The 27,048-nt window shown below is 37.1% G+C and overlaps 1 protein-coding gene across 4 annotated transcripts in view; it reads left to right on the top strand.

Annotated features, from left to right (window-relative positions):
• Positions 1-1,311: 1,311 nt before the first annotated feature.
• The window catches only part of GABRG2 (gamma-aminobutyric acid type A receptor subunit gamma2), a 34,563-nt gene continuing 8,826 nt past the window's right edge, over positions 1,312-27,048 (top strand). For all 4 annotated transcript variants that reach the window (XM_041487993.1, XM_041487995.1, XM_041487994.1 and 1 more), the window contains exons 1-4: positions 1,312-1,368; positions 2,125-2,345; positions 4,649-4,731; positions 5,353-5,490. In XM_041487993.1, the coding sequence (XP_041343927.1) occupies positions 1,327-1,368; positions 2,125-2,345; positions 4,649-4,731; positions 5,353-5,490 (484 nt within the window). In that variant the 5' untranslated portion in view covers positions 1,312-1,326. The remainder of the gene's footprint in view (positions 1,369-2,124; positions 2,346-4,648; positions 4,732-5,352; positions 5,491-27,048) is intronic.

Here is a 27,048-nt window from a genome sequence, read left to right on the forward strand (position 1 = left end):
CAAGTTTTTATCTTTTTTTTTTTTTGCACCTAAGAGATTCTCTCAGAGAATCACGAATAATACAATGGAAAGAAAGACCAAAAAGAGGCTAATACAGCCTAATCCTTGTATGATATGATGGACACAGAGCCTCCAACAGCAGCAGGCTTGCACACACTGATGCAGCCTGGGCAGGAGGTGACAGAGTGGGGCACAGAGGAGGAGATTCACAAAAGATAACTGCAGTCAAGCAAAGCCAATCTGCCCAGATGATTCCCACAGCCAGTGTAGGTAAACAGAGCCAAGCCTGCACTCAGAATGGAAGTCTTATTTGACCCAATCACCTTTTGGAGGGATCTTCCTCTCCACTGATTACTGAGGTAACTCGAAAGAAAAAATCTCAGTCAGTTTGAGAAGCCCCGTGAGAGCACAGAGCAGGCAGACTATACCTCTGCTGAGGAGGATACAGCAGTAATAAGATTATAGAAAAAGGCACAGATTTCATGGATGAGGTAGACAGAGGAAAGCAGAGAGCAGCAAGGTTAATGAAGGAAGCTAACAAGTTTATAGTGGCTTATAAACTAAGGATTTTTTCACAGGGAAGGATAACATGAGTCTTTAACCTTCAGTGTATGTATACAGTGTAATTTAGCAGAGGAATTTGTCTTCACTTAAACCAAGACTTTAGAAACAGAAAAGAAGTAAAGCATCCCTAAAATCACCTGGGATAAAAACAAACATGCTGTAGCCAAGGTATATAAGAAGAATAAAGCTGAAATGGAGTGATTTCAAAATAATTTAATGTAACAACTATTCTTAATTTCTGCCTTAGAGCCTTAAGTATTTTGGCTTTGGGCTCGCAAAATTGTTACTTATCTACAGCCACCTATGCAGGTCACAGCAGTCATGTGGCATTGCATTTGGCACTACAATGTAAAAACAGTGATGCAAGGCATCATAAGAGAAATAAGTTTGCTTTTGTTGATAGTGTTTTGTTTTGATGCTCTGCTGTGACCTGAGACAAAATGCAGATCCTCTCAGTCAGACGAGCCTCTCTAGGCTATGAACACTTGTTTCAGTATTTGTTCTCACAGCATATCAAAGGGAATTTGTTTTGATAGAATAAATGATACAAGAATTTGTGCAGTGTCTCCAACTAATTTTGAACTGAAGACATTGCTGAAAAATTGTATTTATTTTATATGCATATTTAAATGTGACACAACCACAGAGAGATGCCATAGTAACATGCTCGTGCTTGACTTTCACATAGTTGATTTTGACCTTCATTGGTTACTGATTCTTGTTGTTTCTCTTGCAGTTAAACCGACAATAATTCACACTGACATGTACGTAAATAGCATTGGCCCTGTGAATGCTATCAATATGGTAGGTAAAGGATTGCCCATTTGCCTTGTTACAAAGTCTCCATCATTTTGACATTACAAAGCTTCCATTAGTTCTTAATGTTGTGCCATACCTATATTACTTTTTAAATCTCATTTTAATTATGGATGGGAGGACTCTATGAGCTATAAATCTGTACGAGTTAGAAAACAGCTATATGCTGAAAATGCACAAATAATATTTTTAACATATCCTCACATTTTTGTGTGCTCCGCTCTCAAATGCTTTACAACAGTTTAACTCCAATAAAACCAATCTTCCAGACTGCTACAAAATTGGGAAAACCATTCATGATGATATTACCACTTTTTCCACCACAAGATAATAGGTAAAAGGCCTAGAACTTCTCCAGAGACTTCACCATTTCTGAGATCAACCAGGGAGCACAGGCAACTAGTCAGCTCAAGCTTTTCCTGTCCTAGATCCAAGGAAATAATAATTGCTCTCTGACCTGAGCAGGTGTGGGCTGAGATGTGGGGACACAGAATTAGAAAGGTGCATATAAGGCTCACGTGCACCTTAGTTTTACCCTCAATGGTAAAATAATAAATTGTTTTAAAACAGTAATCTTTGGTAAAACATGCCACAAAACTTCACCAAAAGAGATCAGTTTTATCAGTTCTAGTACCACCTTCTGTAGCTCCCAGTTTTTTCATGTGAAATTAAGGAAAGCATATCAGGAGTTTTGTGGAATGCTGAGTGCTGTGTTTTCATCAGTATTTCTGGTTAACACAACAGGAATATACAATTGATATATTTTTCGCCCAAACGTGGTATGACAGACGTCTGAAGTTCAACAGCACCATAAAAGTGCTCAGATTAAACAGCAACATGGTTGGGAAGATCTGGATACCAGACACATTTTTCCGAAATTCCAAGAAGGCTGATGCTCACTGGATAACAACTCCTAACAGGATGCTCAGGATCTGGAATGATGGCAGAGTCCTTTACACTTTGAGGTATTTACACCTAACTTTAATTTCATTTTTTCCAAGGAAAGCCAAAGAGAAAAATCCTGTGAATTTATGTAATTTGACATTTTTCCCTTAACCTGAAGGGAAAAAATATTGAGTTTTCCTATGTATTTACACAAACAACCCTGAAAAAGGGAAGAATTTAGAAGATATGAACTGTATGAAATTTATTTTATATTGGCACAATAAGAAGTTTTATTTCTTCTTACATATTGTACTGTCTTGCTCCACAATAGTCACCTTCCTATATTAACATTAACATAGGCATTTTTATAGCAATTAGTCTTCATTTTCAGGTATCTTTTATTGTTTACCCTTGGTTTTGTCAATTCCACTTTTTAATTGTTTTCAACTGATAAATGTGAAATATCCTTGAATTAAGTAGATGGTATAAAAGGAGCTACTACATATGTGAAAGGCCACTTATTCTGAATTGATTAATCTAATCAGATGAAACTCCCCCCTGAAAAAGCAATCTATTCCTCAAATATCTTAGGCAAATAAGATTATGCCATCCCAGCATTGAATATTTAACTCAAACCTAGGGATATGCCCCATTCCACCAAAATTTTCATGGATCTGAACTTGATGTGCTCAACCTGACCAGGTTCCCCAGTCATGTATATAGTTTTTCTTTTAAGACAAATTACCTCTGCAATAATTATGTGTATGCCATAGGTAACAACTCAAATATCATATTCCAAATGATCATAATATATGTCCTAAATGTGAAAATCCTGTGAGATTTTTTTTATATACTTTTTCTTGCATGTGATATAATATTTGGGTTTATGTAAAATACAGATAAACATAGCACTTTTCCAAGAGAATTTAAAACTTAAAATGAGATTATAGAATCAAAGATGATAGACATAAGATTATCTGAGCTTTAGACTACATTTTGTCAAAGTTTTATTTTGCTTTTACTCTATTGGTTGCCAAAAAAAATGTTTTGAAGAAAAGTACACTCATAATTTTAATGAATAGATGTGAAGCTTTGGTTAAGACAACCTTTTAATGTTTTATAATGTCTGAATTATAAAAAGGAGTTTTATTTTGTAGTTATTTTACATTTATTGCATATTGCATTTCCAGAAGAGATAATAGAATAATAAGAATTGAAATCCAATGCAAATCAAAGTTAGTCTGATAAAGATAAGCCCAGATCAACTTCTGTCCTCAAGAGGGATCCAGAAGGGCTGGTTGAGTTTTCTCAGTCACCTCCCCAGGATTAAGAACCACCCTGCCCAGCAGGAAATCAAGTATCTGTGGTACTGAAGATGATGAAAATTAGAAGAGGAAGGGAAACATGGAAATTAGATTTCTTCCTAAATCCCCAACACAGAAAAGTTGTCTTTGGACTCCCCATTAACTTGGTGGTCCCAGTACTCCCACAGGGTGAGACCTCAGGGTCATTTGCCCATAACACTTTCATTCAGGAACCTGGCGACAAATCAGGGCTCATCATTTAGACACCCCAGAATCAGCAAAGAACAGAAACCTACAGCTTTCCCAGAGACACCTCGTGAAACAAACATTTTACCCCACCCTTTCCTTTTTCCATCTCTCACCCCACCTCTTCCCTCTCTTCCAAAGTCCAAGCATCCTGCAGCTCATGGCTGGGCTAGGAGTGAATAAAAATGGTAGAGTTTTTAGGAGGCACACCAGAGGGTACATTTCACCTTACTTGGGATTTCTGAAAGTCATTGTCTTTACCTGAGCTTAGCATCAACACTACCTGAGTTAGCATGGAGACTCTCCTAATATTCAGTGGAGACAAACACCTTTTGGTACATTTTTCTTCTGATTAAATTTGAATGTCTTATTTTGGAGTGAGAGGAAGTGTATCCTCAGAGCGCCTCTGCACTAGCTCTGAAGGGAGTCTAGATGGCTGGCTTGGATGCAGATGTCTAAATTTGGACTCCTATCCATCATTTCTGAAATAGAATCTTTGTCACATAAAATACATTTTCCTAATGCTTTATGGCATGTTGTGACACAAAGATTTGTCACTGCTCATGAGATGACCTGTATATCTACCTACCTATGGATTTGTCAGTCATGAGTAATGCTGCCATTTCAGATGCACAGGAACAGAACTTTAATACCTTCTTGTATTACACAGTCCAGAAAGTAGAAGATCAGGGTCTATGGAACCAAAAAAGAAATATTGCTTATCAGTAACCATGATGTATTGCTATGCTTGGAATATTCCAGTAATTACATAGATAGCAATACTTTACTTTATACATATATATATATATATATCCTGATCTTTTTCTTCTCAGGCTGACAATTGATGCTGAGTGTCAGCTACAGTTACACAACTTCCCAATGGATGTCCATTCCTGCCCACTGGAATTTTCAAGCTGTAAGTAACATGCTTAAAAATATTCCTTTTTCTGACTCACACTAAACTTCTTATTATACATTTATTTTTACACACTTAGAGTCAGTGAAGGTTATGTTCTTAATTTGACATACCCCACTGATTTTTACTTTTATTTTGATTTTTTTTCGGTGCATGTATCATATCACCAAGGACTGCTATTAAAAATTATAAAATTTCTGGACTCTATGTGATTAATCTATCCTTATATCTGACCATAAAACAAGAAATTTTTACTTTCAGAATCAAGGTGTCCTGGCCTTCCACTTTCTCTCTGTGCATGGGTGTTTTAGTGAATTTCTGGTCCAGCTGCAGATGCATCTGGACGATGGGCAAAGTTGCATCCTATTAGGTCCAAAAAAGTGGAAAACCTATTTTTGAAAAATTTATCTCAAGTGCTATTATAATTTATAATTAATGAAATGTGACATTAAGTAAAAGGCACTAGTAAGTAACTTGAGAAAAACATATCTATAATTTACTTGCAATATGCTTCCCCAGTTTTTCCCAGAAATAGCCTAGTAGTATTTTTACTCCCCAAAGCACCCTACAGCCTAGCAGTGACTATGAACCAAAGCATTGTGTATTTTCCATTGCAATAAGATGGTTACCCCCGAGAAGAGATCATTTACCAGTGGAAGCGCAGCTCGGTGGAGGTGGGGGACACCCGCTCCTGGAGGCTTTACCAGTTCGCCTTCACAGGACTAAGAAACACAACTGAGGTGGTGAAGACTACTTCAGGTAAGACAACTGAAGGATTTGCCTCCAGGTTCAGTTAGGATTTTATTAACAGAATTAAACCAAGAAAGATATTTCTGGTTAGAACTTAGCATTTACACTGCACTGAACAGTTACAGGCTTTGGCATTTCTGAACTCCTTACAGGAAGAAAAACCAGTTGTTGTCTACTGTCCATTCTTGTTCTCCATAAAAAACCTCTGACTGTCAGGAGAAAGCCACTGCTACAAAGGGTGGATGGGTGGGGGAACTTGCACTGCTTCAGTGCAGAAAACAGCAGAACTGAGCCACTAAAGGATGATCTGACACTGCACTGAACATTTTACAATCCCCTTCCCACTGCCAGACACTGAAAGTAAGCCTGCACAGAAGCGTAACTCAAAGTACCAACTTCTTTACTACACAGGCTTCAAGTTTATTTTGTTCCCTAAAATAAGGCACATTCAACTTTCATTAAAGAGAACAGCCTTACAAATCAGAGTCTCAGATGTCCTTCCTTCATATTTCTATCTCCTTGGAAACAAGTACTAGAATTTAGAATGATAAATGAGGAAGTACTCAGTGTTTAATAAAAATACAATTTTAACCCTACTAACTAAACAGAAAAATATTTTTCTAGATATATGTATTGTTTTATTTCTCGGTGGAAAGAAAACCAGTGACTATGAGGAGAGATGTAAAGAGGAACTGCATATTAATATTCTTGTATATGCATGATAACTCTTGTCTTTAATTTCTTACTTTCAAAAAGAACAATGAAATGTAAGCAGGTTGGGGATTTTTTCCGATTGCTTCCAATTTTTACCTTACTTTATAGTTCTGGCAAGTATCTTAATTTAAATTCAGACATTTGTGTTTATCCTGACTTCAGAAACGCCCCCACCCATTTTATTTCTAAAAGGCCAGCATTACTGTTTTATTCAAAAAAGAAAGTGAGATAGAGCCTGCTGTACATTACACAGAACAAGCAAAGAGATGGAAAATTAATTCAAGTTCCAGGTCCTTAATCTCTGGACATTGAGCACCAATGATGTGTTCAGTCTCATGAGCAGGGAAAAGCCAGAATGCAGCGATGGATGCCTCATGGAGTCTGCTGCCACTGTAGCCAAGGAAGGTATTTAGTCAAGCATTGAAGAAAGCAGTTAACTTTTCTCATTTTCTGAGGAAAACAAACATAAAGGTGCAAAAGAGGACAGGAGAGCAGCGTATTTGTGAGCCACAGCTGTTAATAACCACCATTACACCAGGCTCTCAAAGCAAAAATATAAACAGCAATAAAAACATCTCCCCTCAGACAGCACAAATGGCAGCATTGCACCCAAGTGTGCTTCCAGTCTCATCCTGCCCACATTGAAAACTATCTATATTTCAGCCTTAATTTGAGTTTCTTCTATTTGCTATTTTCTTTAATTTTCTGCTTGAGCCATTCTCTAATCAACTCTTTATATTTTTGACCAGAGATAGAAAATAATAAAATCTTGACGTGCAACAAGCTTCCTATACCCTGATTGAGTGCACTGGTGACTCAAAAACATGCTCTAATATTCTGTTAATGTCAACGAGGTGCATACTGGGAAATAAACAGTAAAATATAAAAGAGCAAAAAAAATCCCTTTCTCATGCAAAGCAAACCTTTCCTTTTTCAGTGTATAGTCATTCAAGCTGTTAGTACTCACCTGGAGTGCTCCCATAATTTGGCATCCATAGTTTTTAATATGACGACGCACACCAGTCCATTTTGTTTGAATTAAAATAAAGTAATTAGCAGCTAGCATGCACTTTAAAGCAGCAAAAAGTCGTCACTCAATTCCTAAGTTAAAAAGCACATGAAAGCTACTCAGCCTGCTGCTGCTGCATTCACAACTGCTGTGTATAAAAATTTGGAAAAATATCCTGTGTATGTATTTCTTCTGCTGCAGTTACCCTGTGTTTTATTTTCATTGTTCCTCTTGGTTTATAACCACAGATATGCAAAATTAGATTTTATTTTGACCTAACTATGGTATCTAAATAATAGAAGGCAGGAAAAAAACCCAAGCCCATAGCAGGTGATGTGGATCTGGTCTATTTCCTACAAATAATTTTTTAAAGCCGGCAGAGCCTAACAGGTCTTCATGGCTTCCTTAAATGACTTATTAGCATGCTGGAAACTACACTAAGTCCAGTATTCCTCAGTCAGACCCACACTCTACCTATAATTACACCCTTAGCTTGAGTATATTTTCAAAAGTTTTATGAACAGTAAGGACAAAAAAAAAAGATTCCAAGTTTAATAGCAACCTAGGTGCAGCCAGAGTACCCTAGTTAAATGTTTGAGTACCCATAGAGCTAAAATAATCTTGACACTTTATGCAATTACTTTCAGTGCAGAATTTCAGTACAAACTAATGCCAATGCTTTGGTGGAGATAGAATCTGAGGTACAGTGGAGGAGGCAGTGGAAAAATTAATGAGATGCTGGAAAGAGGGCTACACAATACTCCCACAATCTCTTCCCCAAAATTAAATTGAGGTGAAAAAAACCCAGAGAAACCAGAATGAAAGAAGGGATGTTAGAAAATACAAAATTGAACAGTTAGAGAACAAAAGGATCTTGGGACTAGCATTAAGGCATTTGAAACTGGAGTAAACCTTCAGTGTCTCTATTTACACAATTTCAAAATAAATTCTTGTTTCCAGCTTTGTACCTCCCAGCAACCAACACCTTCTCGTCCTTGAGGGCAATGCTTGCTTTGTGTCTGGAGAGAGAATCAGGATGGCTGAGATTTGGCCATTACAAACTCCACTACTCTCTTTCTGTCATGTCCAAGCTGAACATTTGAGCTGTGGGCTGGGTTATGGGCAGAGAAGGACAGGGCTTGTTTGAGTGTAAGCTTCCTAAGACCTGATGACTCTTGCTGAAATTAATACATTTATCTGCTGCTCTTCCTTTGCACGCACTGCAGAAATACAAGATTAACTCAAAGGGCCAGATGTCAGAATTCTGTCCCTTAGTTAGCAAATCCCAGCAAATCCCAGCAACAGCTGAAAAAAAACAACTGGAATATTACAAACCATCCCTCTGTTTCTCTTATCTGAAGTAAGTAATCCTGAATTATCAGCTTGTTTCTCTCCAAACTGAACATTTACATGCAACTTTTATTTTCTTTGAAAGTCACTGACCAAGCAGCAAGAAATAACTTAGCAAATGGAATCCAATTTGAGTCCAGTAATAGTGGGGACTCTTAAAAAAAATTAACTATAAACCTTCTGCTTATGGACATTTCATTAAAATAACTGACTAGTCCATAAACATTATCTGCATTTTTTTTTTGCTTTTTCACTAAAATCTATTATGTGTAAACAGCATTGGTTTAGTTGAGATTATTTCCAATAGAGCACATGTTGAGACTTAATATCATTTGAGTTATATAAATTACTACAGCTGACTTCACACACTTAAAAACCTAGATGGGCTTAAAACATTTTGTACTATTGATGCATGTCAATAATCACTACTCAAAGAGTGCATATCTTGTGTGTCACCTTTTTGCTCACAGTACAAGGCCCCATCCAGTGAATGGCAATGAGATTCTCCAATAAAAAAAGGATGAACTGATGGAAAAGTCTTGAGAACAAAAAGTCACCGACTTGCAAAATTGGGATGCACAAGGCTAAAACAAACTAGTAAACAAACTAATGAGTAGTCCTTACAAAGAAAGCAGCAAGTGATACAGTAGTATTAGATTTGTTAAATATGATGCATACGTGGATTATATCGAGAAGGACATGTTGCACTTTGGGAACAGGAAATAGGACGTTTCAAAATTTGTAATTAATTACTCTAAGAGTGAAAGATTGTAGAAAGGAAATAATCAACTGCACAAATATAAAAACATCAGTAGTTTTAAAAAAAAAATTAAATTTGGGGGGCTGTAGTAGTCCACAAAGGACAGAGAATGTGATGTTATTGCAAAAACCTGCCCCTGGGATGTGCTACTCAGCGTGGTGTGTAAACTTGGGAGAAATATTCACTGCACTGTGAAAAATTTATGCCAAATGGTTGCTGCATTCTGCTTGATCAATAAAAAAATCACTTTTAAATGCAATCTTTTGAGAAAGACAGGGTAGTGCAGGGGAATAAAACAAGTAAGGAGCTTAGAAAACATGACCTATAGAAATCCTTGGAAGTATGGAACTAGTCTGGAATAAAAGATTATTGATGATCAAAGGAGTAAAACAACCATACTGTTTTTAAATCATAACAATGATCAATGCTGGTAGAGAGGTAAATAGTGGAAACCCTAAAATCAGAGAGTTTATTAAATCATACCACAGACCAAGAGGAAAGAAGCAGCTTAATTCTTGAAATTCTATCAATAGGTTTCCATAAATTTCATACAAGTCCTACATAAATTGCACTTCTACTCACTATTCCAGTTGTTTTGAACGTATAAAATATTGTACTATGCAAAACTGTTTGTAAATGTGTAATTATTCAGGACAGATGGAGTTTCTGGTATTCCCAGTTCATTTCTACAACTGGGTAGTTCCTTTTTTTAGATCAGATATTGTCTACTGCTTATTTACAGAGCCTGTCCTGAATTTTTAATTAGATATAAAGGCATTAGAAGACTAATAAATAGCAATTCAACAAGCTGCAGAGGAGCCACAAGACTGGTCAGGCAATATTTGTAAATATCTTTATTTTCTTCCTTTTATATGTTTTAGAGAGCTAATGGGAGCTATGCAATAGAGACAGTGCATTGCTCAGAACTGATAAATGGGTAATTGAATATTCCTCTTGCTATGCATCTGTTAAACCACATAAGTAAATCTGGGTCTGGTTTCTGTTTTATCTGGAAAATATAGTCAGAGCTATTATTTTGTGGAAGAGGATGTATTTTCAAGCTTTTATACTTTATTTCAATATTGTATCCTAATGAATTGAACTGTTGGCAGATATGCAGTCCCCAGAGGTTTCATAATGCTGAAAAAACCCCAGGAGTTGTCTCCTGTTTCTTTATTAAGGCAAAATATGACAGCTGCAATCAGATTTGTAGATCTGCATTGGGAAATAGTCCTGACATTAAAAATGAGCATAAGTGGAGCTCCACTGCACCTAGAAATCCCTGCCAGCCCCACACACAGCCTCGGGCTCCAGCATGGGTTGACTGCAGCATATGCCATTGCCAGGGAGATCTGTCTGAGAACTCAAAACATTTCCTGTCTGAAGATGCTGATCTACTGAATGGGTACAAGGTACTACTGCCTGCACCTTGCTTTTGGCAGAAGTTAAACATGTTTGTATCCACTTTACAGAGGAGCAAATAATGACAAAAGCTGTAAGTCAGAAAACCCAGATGGCTATTAAGGTGTTCTGCGTGTTGTTGTTGTTCTCTTTATGGTATTGGGAGGTATTTATCTCAATATCCTTATTTTTGGAAAAGCTATATTAAACTATGACCTTAAACGTGCTTGATAAAAGAATACTGTCTCTGTAGGACAGTGAAACATTTAAAGCAGAAGGCAGACACAATAAACTGAAAATCCTGGTTTTATGTTTGCTGCATCAATGGAAATCCTCATTTCTAAGCCAATGACCTTAAGGTAACCCTAAAACACCTTACGATTTTACTCCCATTATGACCTGGCCATGGCAAGAGCCATGACTGGCTGCAGGGACATCACCCTTGGAGGTGGTGCAGAAAGCACCCAGAGCCAAAACTCCTTCACGTTGCCATCTCTTTCACAGTGACAGGTTAGATCTTTTTGGTTTAATAGGCAGGAAAAAAAACAAACACTACTCCTAGGGAATCAATAGGTTTAAAAATCTCAGAGACTGAGAGAATCTGACTTTTCTGTTCAGGTTTGTATCTATAGAGATTCAGGCATTGAAATCCACCTGCTTCTACCTAATCATATAAAGAGCTGAAAGGCTATTTGATGATTACTTTTCATTTTTTTGAGAGAGGTTAAAGACTTTCTTCCAATTCCAGTGACATTAATTCAGCCTTTTTTTTCCTCTCAGACTTTCCTAGACTCAATGGCAACTGACTTACCTCAGCAAAACAAAATCATGACTGTCCCTGAGGAAAAGGGCCTGAAATCCTCCCCATAATAACTCCCCAAATGAATAAAGATTCTTGAGGGTCAAGGTTTTATTCTGTCTGTCCTTCATAAGGTTCTCTATATCCAAAACCATGGCCTGCTAGAGCTTAAACTGAGCTTCAGCAAGGTCAGATAAGGATAAAAAGAATTAATATACAAGTAACCAGAGAATAAGGGATAATGTAGGATCTTACAAGCATTTTCACTGAACTTATTGCTGGGTAATTACAAAAACACAGATGTTACAAGCAAGATTGGTTTTGCATTAAATACACTTCTGTAGAGTTGATAGAACACTGCCTTTAAATCATATTTGTTCATTTAACAACAAGAAAATAATTAGATCTTTTAGGATATTTGAATTATTAAAAAGTAAGAAAAAACCAGAGTTTTGAATGTTTCTAATTTTATGATAAAATCAGCAAGTTAAGAGGGTGAGTCTATATCTTAAAACACTTCCTGGACATAAACAAGCATCAAAATTCTTGTGATGCCTCTTATGCCCCTATGAATATATTTTCATAAGTACTGGTGACTCCTCGATGCAAAGCATATTATCCCAACTCCCTCCTATAATTCCTGTTTGGCAATGAAATCAACCTCCTCCAATCACTGAGTGATCTTTCAGAAACACAAGGGAAAATCATTGCCATGTCACTCTTGGAGTTACAGCTAAATCTAATTATAATGAATTGCAGGGAGAAATCTTTGTGTTCAGAAGGATTAGACCAGGTGACATAGCAGTAAAAGACCAATGTATAGTCACAATTGCTTTAGAATTAAAATAAGTCTGAGTAATAAGCAATTTTGCAATAGGTAATGAGCAGGTTTAAATCACTGATATAAATAAATATTTTTAGTACACTGTTCAAATAACTAAATTTCAAGCAATCCTCTGATAAATCACAAGGTTCCTGAGCACTTCATCCTTTCATCTGCAGAGTACTAGATAACCTCTACAGCCTGCAAACTTATCAGTGTAGTACTGATGGTCAATTTCTGTACTGATGTTTCACTTCCAGACTTTTTTATGTCAAAGAAACATGTTTGTAGTACAATGATTATGAGATAATGTCTTGGACATTTTCTTCCCTTGGCCTGATTTAGTTATTCACCATCTTTCTCGTTTCTCAGTGGAGAAAAATTAATTCATTAGGATGTGTGAAGAAGAGGACAGCTTAGTGTTCACAATGTGTATAGAACAGGGAGAGTTCATTTGAAATAGATTTCATTTTGCCTGGGGCACATATATGTCCTAAATAATAAACATATTCCTCTAAAGCTGTTCTTACACAGTTAAATCCCTTCACTTTGCAAGTGCAATTTCTAGTTTCTCAAACCCCTGTCATTACACTGCATTTTTAGTAACCTACTTAGCTAAGATGCTGTTTTGTTGTCACTGTATTTGAATAGATATAATTGAAAGGCTGGTTGGAAATAAGACATACAAGTCTGTGTCACATGTAGCAAGAGCCAGGCAGCATCCACGGGAGCTAATAATACTCAAATTAAGCCAAATGTTAAAAAAAATACATGGAAAAAGGAAATAAAACTAAATTAACATCACTAACTTTGAAGAGATCTTCACAGTGAGCTTTAATTGTTAATTATTTTTATCAAATAAAATGGGAGAAACAAAAAGAGAATACACTAGGGTGTTAAATGAAAATGTGTACATGATGTACAAACTACTGAAACTCTCTGCTGCACTTTGTGACTACAAAATAATTTACTTACATTTTTAGATGTGTGTTACCTACAATTCCATATCCCATCCTACAAGGCTGACAACACATTCTCACAGAGGAATATAGTAGCCTAACACTAAGCATGGTCTAATGTTCAAATAGCTGTCATCATCATTGTATATTCTCAAACATTAACTCCCTCATTTTGTATTGTTAAAACAAATTCGGAATTGTAAATAATGTGTGTTTTAACGTTGCCTTTTGAAACAAGCCATAATTGCCCTCATTTCAATGTACATTACAGAAGCTAAAAATATGCCACTTATCTCACAAAGTGATACAGTCTATTAAGTGAGTTCTTTGCTACTCTCAGGAAGATTGCATAATTAAGGCTAAAGAGCTGCAGGATAAAATTTATGTAATAATACTTTCTTGTATCATGCCCTACATAGGAGAATTTGAAAATATTTTTCAAGATTTAATGCGTAAAGTGCCACAACACCCTTTATGTGTCTTAGTGCTAGAGACTAGAAATGTTTATGAAACTGGTCAGTAATTGTTATTTTTTCTTTCTTGTCTGTTGTTCCAAAAATCGAGAAAATTATGAAAAAATTGAATAATACAAATAATGTGTTCTTCTTGATTGGAGCTCAATTTCTTCTATTTTAATCTGAGAGCATGACTTTGAAGAGGAAGTAGAGTCACACTGTGTAGGTAACAGCCCATCACACAAACTTGCTTCCATTCTCAGTGCACAGGTTAAAAATACCCCCAACACCTCACTTCCTTTGCCTCCCTCCAAAAGTCCTCCAGTGAGTTCACACCCTACCAGTTCAAATTACAAAGAGCAATAATTGACCTTTCTTAACACTCCTTCTCTACTTATGCAGAATGCAAAAACAATAGTCAACAAAGAATAAGCATTGATCTGATTATCTTCTGCTGCTACCCAGTAATATTTATGCAAAACCAGAAGAAAACAAGTTGGAATGCTTTCAACCATCCTTCTAGTTCATTAAAACTTCCTTTCCTGTCTTACTGTAGCAAATGTCTGGTCTGAAACAGAGCTGGTGGATTGTCCCCCTTAGGATTACAAAATCCTAAGGTGAAACAGCAGAATGTTGGAACTGCATTTGTTGACTTTGGTTATACAAATGCAGGAGCAATAACCAGGGCACTCATGACAGCATACTGCCACTCCAATTTGCTCTAGTGCTAAGGATTTGATCTAAGAAAAAGCGTTCTTGAGTAATTCTATTATTTGATTTCATCCTAGAAAAAGAAAAAAATATTATTGAAAATGAAGAAAATTAATTTTTTTTCCATTATTATTTTGAAAAACAAGGATTGTCAACAACTCTATGACAATATTTAGAGAACAACTAGCATACTATCAAGTACAGGTGTAGGAAAACCTTTGGATATCTTTCCATTCTGAGAGAAAAAATGTACCTCTGGTGACAAGAAAAGTAAAAAATTTCGTCAAAAGAATGTATTATTAGAGAACAGCAGAGACTACCTATGAAAAAAAGATCTTACAATACAATATAAAAAAAAATTAAAGGAAAAAGTAGCTTTTCAGAAAAGGGCAATGAGGAGTATTAATTGTGTGACATTTAATTCATTTACTTTGGAAATGTAAGCTTGGGAGATACAAACTCTTTTTCCTTTGAGATAAAATTCCTATGATAGTGGAATTGTATTCTAAAATCAAGATTGTTAGCTCAAGGTAATACAAATGGACAACAGATAAATTCTTTCATGTTGAGAGAACTGCTTGAAGAACTTTGTTTATACCTGTATTCATGTTTTCCAACATTTATTTGTCTTAGAAATGTGTTCACATAGAGACATTAGGATCAAAAAACAAGGAGCAAACAACATCAGTAAAATATGTATTTTTCAAAAACTACAATCAGTCATCATCTTTTGAACTTCTAGAAATAATAAAATGTTTAAAATGGATCTGGTTGGGAGCTGCTGGGATGCAATTTGAAAACACCACTATCATTGATACATTAAAAACTGAAAGTCATGTTACAAATTAAGCCTCTGAGTTCAGTAGAACAAAAGTGAGTAAGGCAGCGTTTTCAATGCTTTTTGGTTGCCCCTTCTCCCCCACCTGCAGTACGTGCACGTGAGCAGCAAAGTGCTTCCTAGGGAAGGTGGCCAGCAGAGCTGGGCCAGGAGCAGCCCGTGCTGCTGGCCGTGGCACCACGGAGGAGCAGTGCAGCATTTGCTGGTGGGGATCTCTGTTTCCTGAAGAACACTGGATGGCATTTCCATTCCTACATCACTTCCAGGAAACTCATGAACCCCTTCAGAGCAAATATTTTGTTGGGTGTGAGAAGTTAATGTTTGCAATTTTGTTGCTTTGTCTCTTGGGCTTGGAGTATCCTTCTCTCTTTATGGCATCTGAGGTCACATCATGAGGGCCCCAGAGTGAATGACCCCTGCGTCATTTCTGCATCCAACCTCTCACCCCACTGGCAACCTCTGTAGAAAGATAAATGCAAAACACTTTGCAAGACTCTTCTGAGCATATCAGCCTTTTCTGATGCCTGTCACTTGTTGCAGCCTTACCTCTCTTTTACAAACCCAGCACCTGAACTTCTAAAAAAATAACAGGAGACCCCCCAGAGATCTGGCTTCCAGGGCCATCGCATCACATTGCCATGTGTAGGGTGCAGCGCAGCCTACAGGGCACAGCTCAATCCACAGCTCCCTCCCCAGTCCTGTGGGACTCCAAATGCATCCTTCTCGCTTTGTCTCACAGTGCTTTGGATCCACAATTGCCAGTTCATTTTTAAAAGCTTTCCAGAACATAACATTTTCAAATGTTAAAAGAAAAAAAGTCTTAAAAAGACATTACCCATGGAGTTCACATTGATGTAACCTCACTTTTAAGATATTAAGAGGTTACACTTTTGGGGCTGAAAACATACAATGTGATGGCAGTACACACTGTGACATGGAATGGGGACTCCCAGGGGAACCAGTTTTACAGTAGCTGTGAACTTTTATCCTGAATATGTCTGTCTGAGAAACAAATAGTTCTTCAAAGTCTCCTCTTGAAAAGAGCGAGCCATTTAAATACCTTGTAGGATTTGGACTAGGGTGATTACATACACCTAGAAGATCTACCTCTATCTGTGAAACTGCTAACTAAAGCTTCAAGATGGTTATCTGTGGTCTTTAAAGATTTTTTTCACGTCCTAAGCTTGATCTATTTGACTTCAAATGGCAATACTGGGTATAAATTATTCATGATTCATAGCTGTCTCTTTTGAGACATGATCTTCAAACCAAGCATCCCCTTTATCTCTGTTCCTCCCTTCAGGCCTGTGGCCTTACTCTTGGTATTAAGTACAGTTTTAGAACATCATCTCATTGTTTGCCATTTTTCATAGTTTCTTGCTCTTAGTTTCTTGAACACCTTCCACGTTTTTTTAAACTCTACATTTATTTACTATTTTAATAATAACCTAGTTCCTTCTACTTCAGTGTTTTTATTTCTTCTCTCATTTAAAAAAATACTTTCTTTCCACCCTCTAATAGCTAAAGAGATAATGGTATTAAAGGCTTTTTCTTTCCTTCAACACTTTTACTTTATACCTGATGTCAATAATATCCTCCTAGAAAGCTAAAGAGGTTAAAAACACACTCAAACACATTTGCCATCTTCTTTCTCAGCATATAAATAACTGTTCTATTAGAGCTAGGTTTTTTTTCCATTTCATTTCCTCACCAATCACACCTTAGACAATTTTGCAACACCTACTTTTGCCAGCGGATGTTTCTGCTGCTGCCCCTGATTGTGAACAAGATTAATTTGCACATTGCTGAAGGTTTGCACCTGGCTTCTGCAAGACAAAATACTTAATAAACGAGAAACAATTTGGAATCTGCACACAGAGCAGACCTTGTCCTCAGGCAAACTGATAGCAGGAGAATGAAAATCATGTTTGCCTCTCAAATACTCGTCCGCAACAGTCTCTTCTAGAAGAGTGTCTCAAATGGAAAAGAAATATATTTATCATATTTTTATCAAAAATTGCTCTAAACACCAACAATAAGAATGTCATATTTTTAATAGTCAGAGATGTGAAATCTGGAACACTTTCTTCTAAGGAATTTGGTAATATCTTTATATGTTATGGTTTTAAACCATGGTTTTAACAGATTTTAGATGCTTTCAAAATGTTGACAATAAATGAGTTACTCTCAAACAAGTCAACCTAAACACAGATGCAGATGTGTCTAGTGAAAATATTTTTCCTTTCATTCTGAGCTTTTGTATGTAGGATTTGCGGTATTTTAAAAGCACAAGTCATGTGTGTATGGCTGTATGCAATATAGTAATATATGCAACCCATCACTTATTTCTGTAGTACACATGACTTCATGCAATTTATATATTCTTTTTATTGAGCTCAGTTCAAGCATAAATGTAACTACAGCTCTAAATCCTACGAGGCAGGCACCCTTCTTGAAACATGCCTACTAATGGGAGCAGCCTGTTCTTGTATAGTGTTTCCCATGTCCAGCAGGAGAAAAGCACAGCTCACGTGGGAGTGAGTGCACAGTGTTTTCCAGCAGGACTATTTACATTTTACCATGTTGGGTTCTTGTGCTCAAAGGCATTTTCTTTTCTTACTCAGCTCTCTGAAGCACAGGACATTTGGTAGGTGACCACCCTGCTTTGGGTCTGATCTGTATAACTTTTGCTCTTTGATGTTTTGCCTTCTAGAGTCTCATACTCAAGTAAAATTTAGTATTTTCTTGGTTAGTTGAATTGGTTTTCTGAGGGTTTAAAACTAAATATCCACTGATGAAGTATCCTAAAATATTTAATGGAAGCTAAAAGTAAACAGAATTGAAACACTTAAAAAAAAAAAAAAAGGCAAAAAAAAATCTGTCTAATGCTGGAAGCTGAGCAATAAAGGCAGATACATCCCTCCCTCCCAGCACCCCTTGGGCTCTTTGTTTATGGTACTGTCTTCCCAGTCATCTCCCTGTGCACCCACTGGAAGCGAGATGCTGCTGTTTGAGTGGTATTTCCTTGTATAAATATTTCTTCTGCTGGGGCGTTCAGACAGAATGAATCTGTGAAATCTGTAGCTCCCCTGCAGAACGTTGCCTCCACACAGTCATGCCTTCTCTCCTCTGGAGAGGAAGTAGGAGGAAACATCAAGTTTTATTGCAGCCCCAGGTTATGTACTACTGTCTCCTGGCCCTGAAAATAACTGGAAACATGAAAACCCAAGATTAAATGTACTGTATCCTCAAATTCCTCTTCTCCCCAAATGAAAGGCATTCAGAGGAATTCAAGAATGACCTCTGCTGTGAAAGACAATTCACAAAGATATAAAAGCAAATCTGAGAAGGGATGTTTATGAACTATATTAGTCACTTGCAGTTATTTCAGCAACTAGGACTTGCACAAAGCTCATGAAAGAGTAATTTCAAGGGAGTTCTTCAACATGTCTGTAGGACTGCTGTTATTGGGATCAACATTATTAAATACTTGATTTTTTTTTTTATCTAATTGCAGTCACCAAATAGGTCTGTATCTAATTTTTATTAGCAGTTTTTAACCTAGACCTCAAAGTGTCACATTTATTTAATTCCCATTTTTACATCTTCTATTTCTCTTATTACACCTGGACTTGCCCAGACTCTCTTTTCAGACAAATCCTTTGCAGAGTCACCTAGAAAGTCCAACTACCATGGTATGGTATCAATCTTGTGCTTTGCCACCCCATAAAACAAAAACAGTCACCATTTTGTGCTTTCTTTCTCTGACATGAACTGCTGAAAATTTCAACACGATAAAATTTACATAGTTTTGACAATCCTTATTCCATGCCATTTCATAATTCTGATAGTGTGTTTGATCTAAAGTACCAGGGATGTGTTGTACTTCATGCTTTGAAGCACAGAAACAGAAGTTATTTCCAGTTCCCCCTGCAGCAGGCAGGTTTGGATGCTGTCAGAAAGTGGTTATGCCATCTGGATACCTTAAAATGAATGAAATATATAACATAAAATATACATAATATAATATATATAATATAAAGTTTTATTATAATAAAACATATTTATTAGTTGCTTATATTGATAACTGCGTTATATCAAAACCTGTATTATTATGGCAATAGGTTAAATAATCAAAATTAAGCATGTCATGATTTTAAACATGCACAGAGCCCTGCTATGGGTGCATAATTTTCTTGAAGCAGACAGCTTTTCTTGAGGTATTCAGATAGCAACCAGACATCCAAAAAAGCCAAGGACACAGGATGTGTCAGGCACAGCAAAATTCCTGACTGAACAGCACCCCAGCTGGTGCTGCTGCTTGCAAATGGTGACTCTCTACTTTCTCTCCTTACTTGATATTTCCTGTAATCCTCACATTTTTTAACCTCTGAACTGGATGCACTTTTTGTCACAGTGAGTCAAAGAGGTTCTTGAGAACCTGAACAATTCCTAAGCATTCAGAGATGAGACAGTGAACTCTCATCCTTGGTTGATGCTTCCTAGGCAAGGAGGAATGGAAAGAGCAGAAGGCACTATAAGTTGAAGATTATTTGCACATTGGAACATAATGGTTCACTCACAGGAGCAGCAACCTATTGCTGCTGTCACATCTCAATACTAATCCTGCACAGTAAAAACCCTCCTGTGTTTGCTAATGCCAATGTAATAGCTTATTCACCTTCACAGACAAGCAAAAAAAAATTGGTTTTAATTATGTCACAAACTAGAAAAAAAAAATCATATCATGGGCAAACACATGCAGTCAGTAATGTTCATTTTCCTTTCAGACTTCTGGCACTCACAGATAAAACCTTAGAGACAAACACACCTAAGTTTCCATTCAGTACATTTCCACACACTGACATTTCTCAGCAACAAAAAATTCTCAGGCTAAATCTTGTCTCTGTGATTCCAAAGAGAAGGTGCAGACAAGAGTAATAGATTTTAATTACTGCCTAGTGTCATTACATTATTTCCTCCTATAATTAGAAACTAATGAGAAATGGAACACATTCTGTCAAATGAACTGAGAAAACAGCATTTCAAGTGGAATGAGTGGCCAAGGACCAAACAAAATCCAGAACTGTTGGGCAGAAAGTCATGTCATACATAAAGAAATTTCATTTGCTTGGATGAGTGTAATGATTCATCTCATTTTGCAGAAGTTTCATCAGCTGAGATTGTCATTTCATAAACATAAACTAATTGCATCTCTCTTCTGCCTGCTCCCACAGGAAATCAAGGTGTTTAATGTCAGACATATTAACACATAGACATACACCTTAGTGCCTTACTTTTTAAAAACTGCACCAAAAAAAAAAAAAAAAAGCAGATCTCTTCCCAACTCCTGCCCTCCATCCAGCTGTGCAATGCAGTTAGGATTCATCCCTTAGAATGTAAATTGAAAACCAGGCTTGCAGCTATCTGAATCCCAGAGATAATCTTATATAAATGGACTACTGTGCAAGCTTTGTCAAAATCTTAGTATTGTTTTACCTCATTGCATAATCACAGCTTAGAAATGGATATTAAGAATTTCTATTATTAGATTTTTTGGGGAAATCTCTCGGTACAGTTGCTGTGCTGTACCAGCAATGACCACGGCTCACCTCATTTTTATGTAATGCCAGCAGTCAGGTAGGGAATGGCACTGCTTCCATGTGCAAGCCTGTTAAAATCAAACACCTGCAATGCCATGGCATATTTTCTTTCTTTGTCCTAAATATTTATACCATTTTATTTAATTTTACATTGTGACTTCTCTATGAAACAATTAGTGGTATTTTGCAGCTAAACCTCAGAGGGAAAGAGATTATTAAGCATTTTTGGAAAGGAAGAGACTCAATTTTTTTTTAACTCTCTGGCTCTTAAGCAGTCTAAAAATCTGTCAATTAAAGAACAAAAAGCTGTGGAGGACAGAACCAATGAAAAGGGCATTTGGCAAAGAATGAGATAAGGAGAAGGTCTCAAGGTCAGATCCCTGGGGAACAGTTTCCTCTGGTTTTGCCTTTTCCCCAGACATCTCATTTCTGTCTGTGGGAACAAATACATCTCATACATATCAGCATAGGATTAGTACTGTGGTCAAATTTCTGTCCTGTCTTTAAGACAATTAATTCAATCATGTGCCCAGTGATCAAATACTTCAGCCAAAATTATTTTTGTGCCGTATATGTAAAAACATTGCACAGTGACAAAAGACCAGTTTTAGAAGGACATTGGTACTGAACTTGACAGACTTATGAACTTTCTGATCTGTTGGAAAATGAAAAGAAAAATAGGCCACTTTAGGTTTCACAGAAGATAATTATTGGAATAGGTTAAATCTGAATGCTCATAGAAAACTGTGTCTTTAGAACAAATATCATATTTTCTTTATGCCACTGTAACAGTGTAAGATATCTCACAGAACCACTGAGGCTGCAGGGTGACTCAGTGCCCCCACCAAGGCAGTAAAAGCCAGCAAAACTCCAAATATAGACCCTGACAGGGAAGAAAAGAGATGGACATAAAAGCCAAATGAAGATTCATCAGGACAAATACAAATACCAATCTAAAGCTATTTATGTGATTTTTCATCCTAGATTAGAGCTGCACTGTACAATGTCATCCACAGTCTGATATTTGCTTGATCTGGTAGAGAGGTCTGATTCCTGACACCCATTCTTCCCTTTTCCTGCCTTTTCTGGGGATGGGGATCTGCCTCAGCCACCGCTGAGCAGAACAAACACCAGAGTTCTGGTACCAACGCCTGAGTTGACATTTGTCTGCATTCTTTTCTTTTTCTTTCATTTTCTCTCCACTTGGGTAACCTCCAGCATGCCAGGAGGGCACACAGTGGGAAGGAAATCAGCTGCTTTACAGGCAATGCCCCACAAGTTTACCAATTAGTTATTTTCTATTATTGCTGAATATCTGTCTAAAAATGGCACCAAGCCTAACTCTTTTATGAAGGATGCATTTTGAATCCTTTTGGTCCCAGTTGCTATTATTTTTATAGTCTGTACTAATCTAGCCACTTTTTAAGAACTAGAGAGATTTAGAAGCTCCTACAGCAGATGTTCATAGACATCATGCACTGCTGTTCTAATAGTATTTCCAGGTACCATGACTAAACCCAAGAAAACACATCTATTCCATCAAACTACCATTTTCCATTCCTTCTTTTGACATAAACCAAGAGCACTAGCTGTGTTCTCTGCCTAGCAGAAAAAGAGACTGCTGGCCATGCTGACAGCAAAAGAGAGAGAGAACAAGGATGTATCTATTAGCTATTTATGAGGAAAAGAAAATAAATTCTGCTGCCACAGTTGTTCTTCATTAACAATTGATTCAGTTTATATTCTTTACTTGTAGCACAAAGGTGAGGCTACTTTGGGGATATTTCTATCACACAGGACTTGGCTTGGTCTTTAAAAGTGCTCCTCTAATACCAGACCCACACAAGTGAGTTGTGCCATTTTAGTTTTTGTAGAAACACTCAATGGCAAGAATAATTAGAAATTTTTAAGATTCGGTTTTCCACTGGCAGACTTGCAAGCTTTTCTCATTTCTATTCTGTGGTGACAGTGCCCTCCTGTGGCATGAGGTTTTGTTTTTTTCTTTTTCCCCATGTATACTCCATCCAGAAAGATGAACTGGATAGGGTTTCCCATCTAGAAGCATGTAATTTATTTATATATTGTTTATATGAAGTAATTTTGACAAAATGTTCCATTTATATCTGTATTTTCATATGTCCCTTTAAACAAATATTTTAAAAAGTGCTTGCTCCTCTCTGTATGGTTTCTGTGTAAATTTGGGGGATAAAAGCCCATTGGGTATCTGGACAGTGGGTGCATCTCTGTAGGAGCCAGGTTGTTGGTATTTGTTGCACAAACAAAACTGTGCTTATTACATACCATATAACCTATATCAATCCTAGTTTTTAGTAATTTGATCTGTTCTTAAGGAGCAAATGAAAGCTAGAAATTCTGGGAGAGCTTGGATAATGCATTACTCTTCTCCTATCTGACTTTTTTTGGCAGTTTAACAAATTCATGTAGGCGAGAAAAACTTCAGATTTTAAAAGGATATAATAAAGGTACTTGGTAGCTTTTTCTGGTAATTATTGATTCATTACCAATGTTCTCCTACATAATTTGTTTTCTCCACAGATTTTAAAATTTTAAACACAAAAGGCACTGCAGTATAAACATTATCAGAATAACTAAAACAGACATTGATTTTTTTATACTACTAAACATTGAGAAAATTATTCAAGGTAACTAAACACCCAAACAAAATCATGTTCAGATCCTGGGATAGAAGACTTGTCATTGCTCAGGGAGTAGATCTCCACAATGAAACTCCTGACACCCTGGAGTCAGCATGAGGTGATGAGCTCATGTGCTGTAAACTCTCAGCAGCACAGAGAAATGCTGGACATTTTAGGTCGTGGAATATATAAAGGAACAAACATAGATTGAGAAGAGAGCCACTTCTACTATCCCTCTGTTTCTGCCCTTCAGAATGGAGTGTAGCTTTGTAAGAAACAGAAATAAATAATCTTCTTATAAACTCTCAAAAACCTTATTCATATGGACATGTCTATGCATACATTCACTGTTTTCCAAAGCTTTTAAGTTAGGCTTGAATGACTAATAATGTGAACGCACAACAAGGCCAGCCCTTCACCTAATTGAATTTCCCTGTTCACAACTCCATATCCTTAACAGAAATGAAACACTGAATTTTCGCCAGTCAAAAACCGTCTGAGAATGAAGTAACTTGACTGTGGGACCAATATATGATTCTTGAAGCTCTTCTGCAGTTCTTTCAATAATTTAAATCCAGCAATATTTTAAACAACAGAAAGAATCTCCTAATACTAAGTGTGAGATAATCTTAGCTCTAAGTGCTGCTACCTGAACTATAATTAAGACACCAATTTCTTGTGTTGTTATAAAGGTGTTCTTTTCTCTTTCATTTGCACTAGCTTCCAAATCACATCTGAGTACAAATTAGAGGCTTTTTTTCCCCAGTACCTTACACTTTGCACAGTCACTTAAACATGCATAAAGAGAGCACTAATGGGTGTAATTCCCCATTCGATTTGCACAGGTATAAACGACTCTTCAACCAGGGAGCAATGAAGGATCACACCCACTGAGCTGATTAAATCACTTAAGTACAGTGTACATTCCCTCTGGCTGTGCTTCCTGGCACGACTAATTCCTTCTATTGAACCTTTGGGACCTAGGCCAGCACATATGCACAGATGGTTCCTCAAATCAGGAATTCACTTCCACTGCTGTAGAACAGAATTCTGGTATTCAAATCACTATGTCACACAAGTGTAGGCTAGGAGGAAGACCACAATTTCCAAAGTTCATCCAGACTTCTATGAGCCTTTGTAAATCAGGATGGAACAGGACTGTTAGAAATAAAACCTTTTGCAAGGGTTTACTAAGGTCACAAGCACTGAATACTGATGCATTAATCTAATTTTCAAATTATCTCCTACTCTGGAAATGACTTATGCTGACACATGAAGATGCTGTGTCTCAAGTCAGAACACTGCTCTGCATCTCTTGATCTTCCAAACATAATTGGGAGGAATATGCACTTAGTAGAAAACGTGATATGAGCATTTATACATGAGGATAAATATGACCTGGATACCATTTCCCAGAGGGAGTGCATTCTGGTTTAAATATATGTCATTGTCCTTTTCATGACAAAACTGGTTAATTTGCTATTGTGTCTTCAGATGACGTCTGTCTATATGCAGATACAAACACAGATTACTACAAAGGAATAGGAGAAATGTGTACATTCAGAGAAAGAGAGGAATGATCTAAATATATGAAGGATCAGTTATTATGCTCCTCAGTGTAATAAGATAATTTTTTCCAGGGAAATTTTGTATTTCTTTAAAAATTGAAAATGATGGACGTGTTATTTTCTAGACATGTGTAATAGAAATATACCTCAGAGTGGACAATAGGAATGTAAGGTCTCTGGTGAATGGCTAAGCAATCCAAAATCTTCTAATTATGATGCCAGTCATTGAGTGCTTAAGTATGTTGTCTTACAAAGATACTGTCAGGTTGCACTATCATTCATTTCTGGAAAACTCCAAAAGTGTATCAGTGCTCCAAACAGCAATCTGGAAGTCTGAGAGGCTTTCTTGCTGCAGCAGACAATATTGGACAAACAAGAGACAGAGCTCAGGGAAACAGGATGAAGTAATAATGAAACTATTATAAATTTGCCAAGTGAAGACTAATAAATGACATTGTGCTGAGGATCAAGTCTAGCCATTTTTTACTAAACTAATGTCTTAGTTTGACAGCTTCATGCAGGAATCACACCAGGAGTGAAAAATCACCTGAGGCACAGGGATAATCTGAAAATAACAGAGTATTTAAGCTGGTCTCAGCTAAAGAGCTGAGAAAAGCATGAATAGAGCCAGAAAATAAACTAAATCTGGATAAAAACAGGGTTGGGGCAAGATTCCATCAAGAAAGGTGTGATTAAAGCAAAGCACTGTCAAGTCCATGTTCCACACGGGACTTAATGCACTTGACGTTTTGGATGTATGTGTTGTGACAACTGAGACGGAGTCCTAAATTTCACATCTCCGGTCTTGCATTATTTTGTATGTTCAGAGAACTTTTTTATTCAAAATCTCAGAAGACCTGCTGTTATATCGTTCCAACATCACTTAAGTAAACTTGGCAATCCCAGCAAGATACTTCTCTGGAGCATTCCACCACTTACTCCTCTTTTCCTTATCTCATTATTGTCACAGTTTTCCCTGGCTGGCAGTTGAGTACACTTGGCTTTTCACTCACTCCCCACCCACCAGCCCTCCCCAGCAGGGAGGAGAATCAGAAAGAAAAGGTAAACCTCATGGGCTGACACAGGAACAACTTAATAATTTAAACAAAATATTACTATAATTAGACATATGCAAATAACACTAGTTAGAACTGCAATGATAAGGGGAGAAGGTGACAGAAGCCAAGAGAAGCAGGTGATGCACAATGCAGTTGGTCAGTACCAAAGACTGATATGCCCAGCCCGTCCCCAAGCAGTGACTGGCAGCTCCCAGCCCACTCGCCCAGTTCAGGCACTGGCAAGACATCCCAGGGTGTGCAATATCCCTCTGGCCAGCTTGGGTCAGATGTCCCGGCTGTGCTCCTTCCCAGCTTTTTCTGCAGCTACTCACCTGCAGAGCATGAGACAGAAAACTCCTGAACTTGGGGTAAGAACTGCTTAGCACCAACAAAGATCAGTGCAGCATCAGCACCATTCTCATGCTAAATGTAAACACAGCCCTGTGCCAGTTACTCAGAAGAAAATGCCCCTTGTCCCAGACAAAACCAGAACACATTACTTCAAGGCTAGAAGAGATATTAAGTACATTACCAAATTATTAACTTGCTTTGTCTTGGCAATCCCTAAATTCCATTTGTTTTTCTTACTTTCACCTAAAAAAAAAAAAAAAAGTCATCTGTACATCCCACTTCCCAAAACCCCAAGAAAGCAAGGTAAAATATTAACATTATTCCTTTCTTTTGTAAGGATCTGAAACATTCCACAACAAAGCAGAGCCTGCAGCATCAGCAGGCTTTCAGATGAGAAAGTAAGATGTGATATAAAAGAATTTATGCATCCTTGAGTGACTCATCATCTTGGTCAATTCCACACTGGCTGGCAAGTTATAGTTGACACTGAAGTTTTTACATCCCCTGATTT

Source organism: Pyrgilauda ruficollis, unplaced genomic scaffold (genome assembly GCF_017590135.1).
Source record: "Pyrgilauda ruficollis isolate IOZ18807 unplaced genomic scaffold, ASM1759013v1 scaffold86, whole genome shotgun sequence".
NCBI classification, from domain to species: Eukaryota; Metazoa; Chordata; class Aves; order Passeriformes; family Passeridae; genus Pyrgilauda; species Pyrgilauda ruficollis.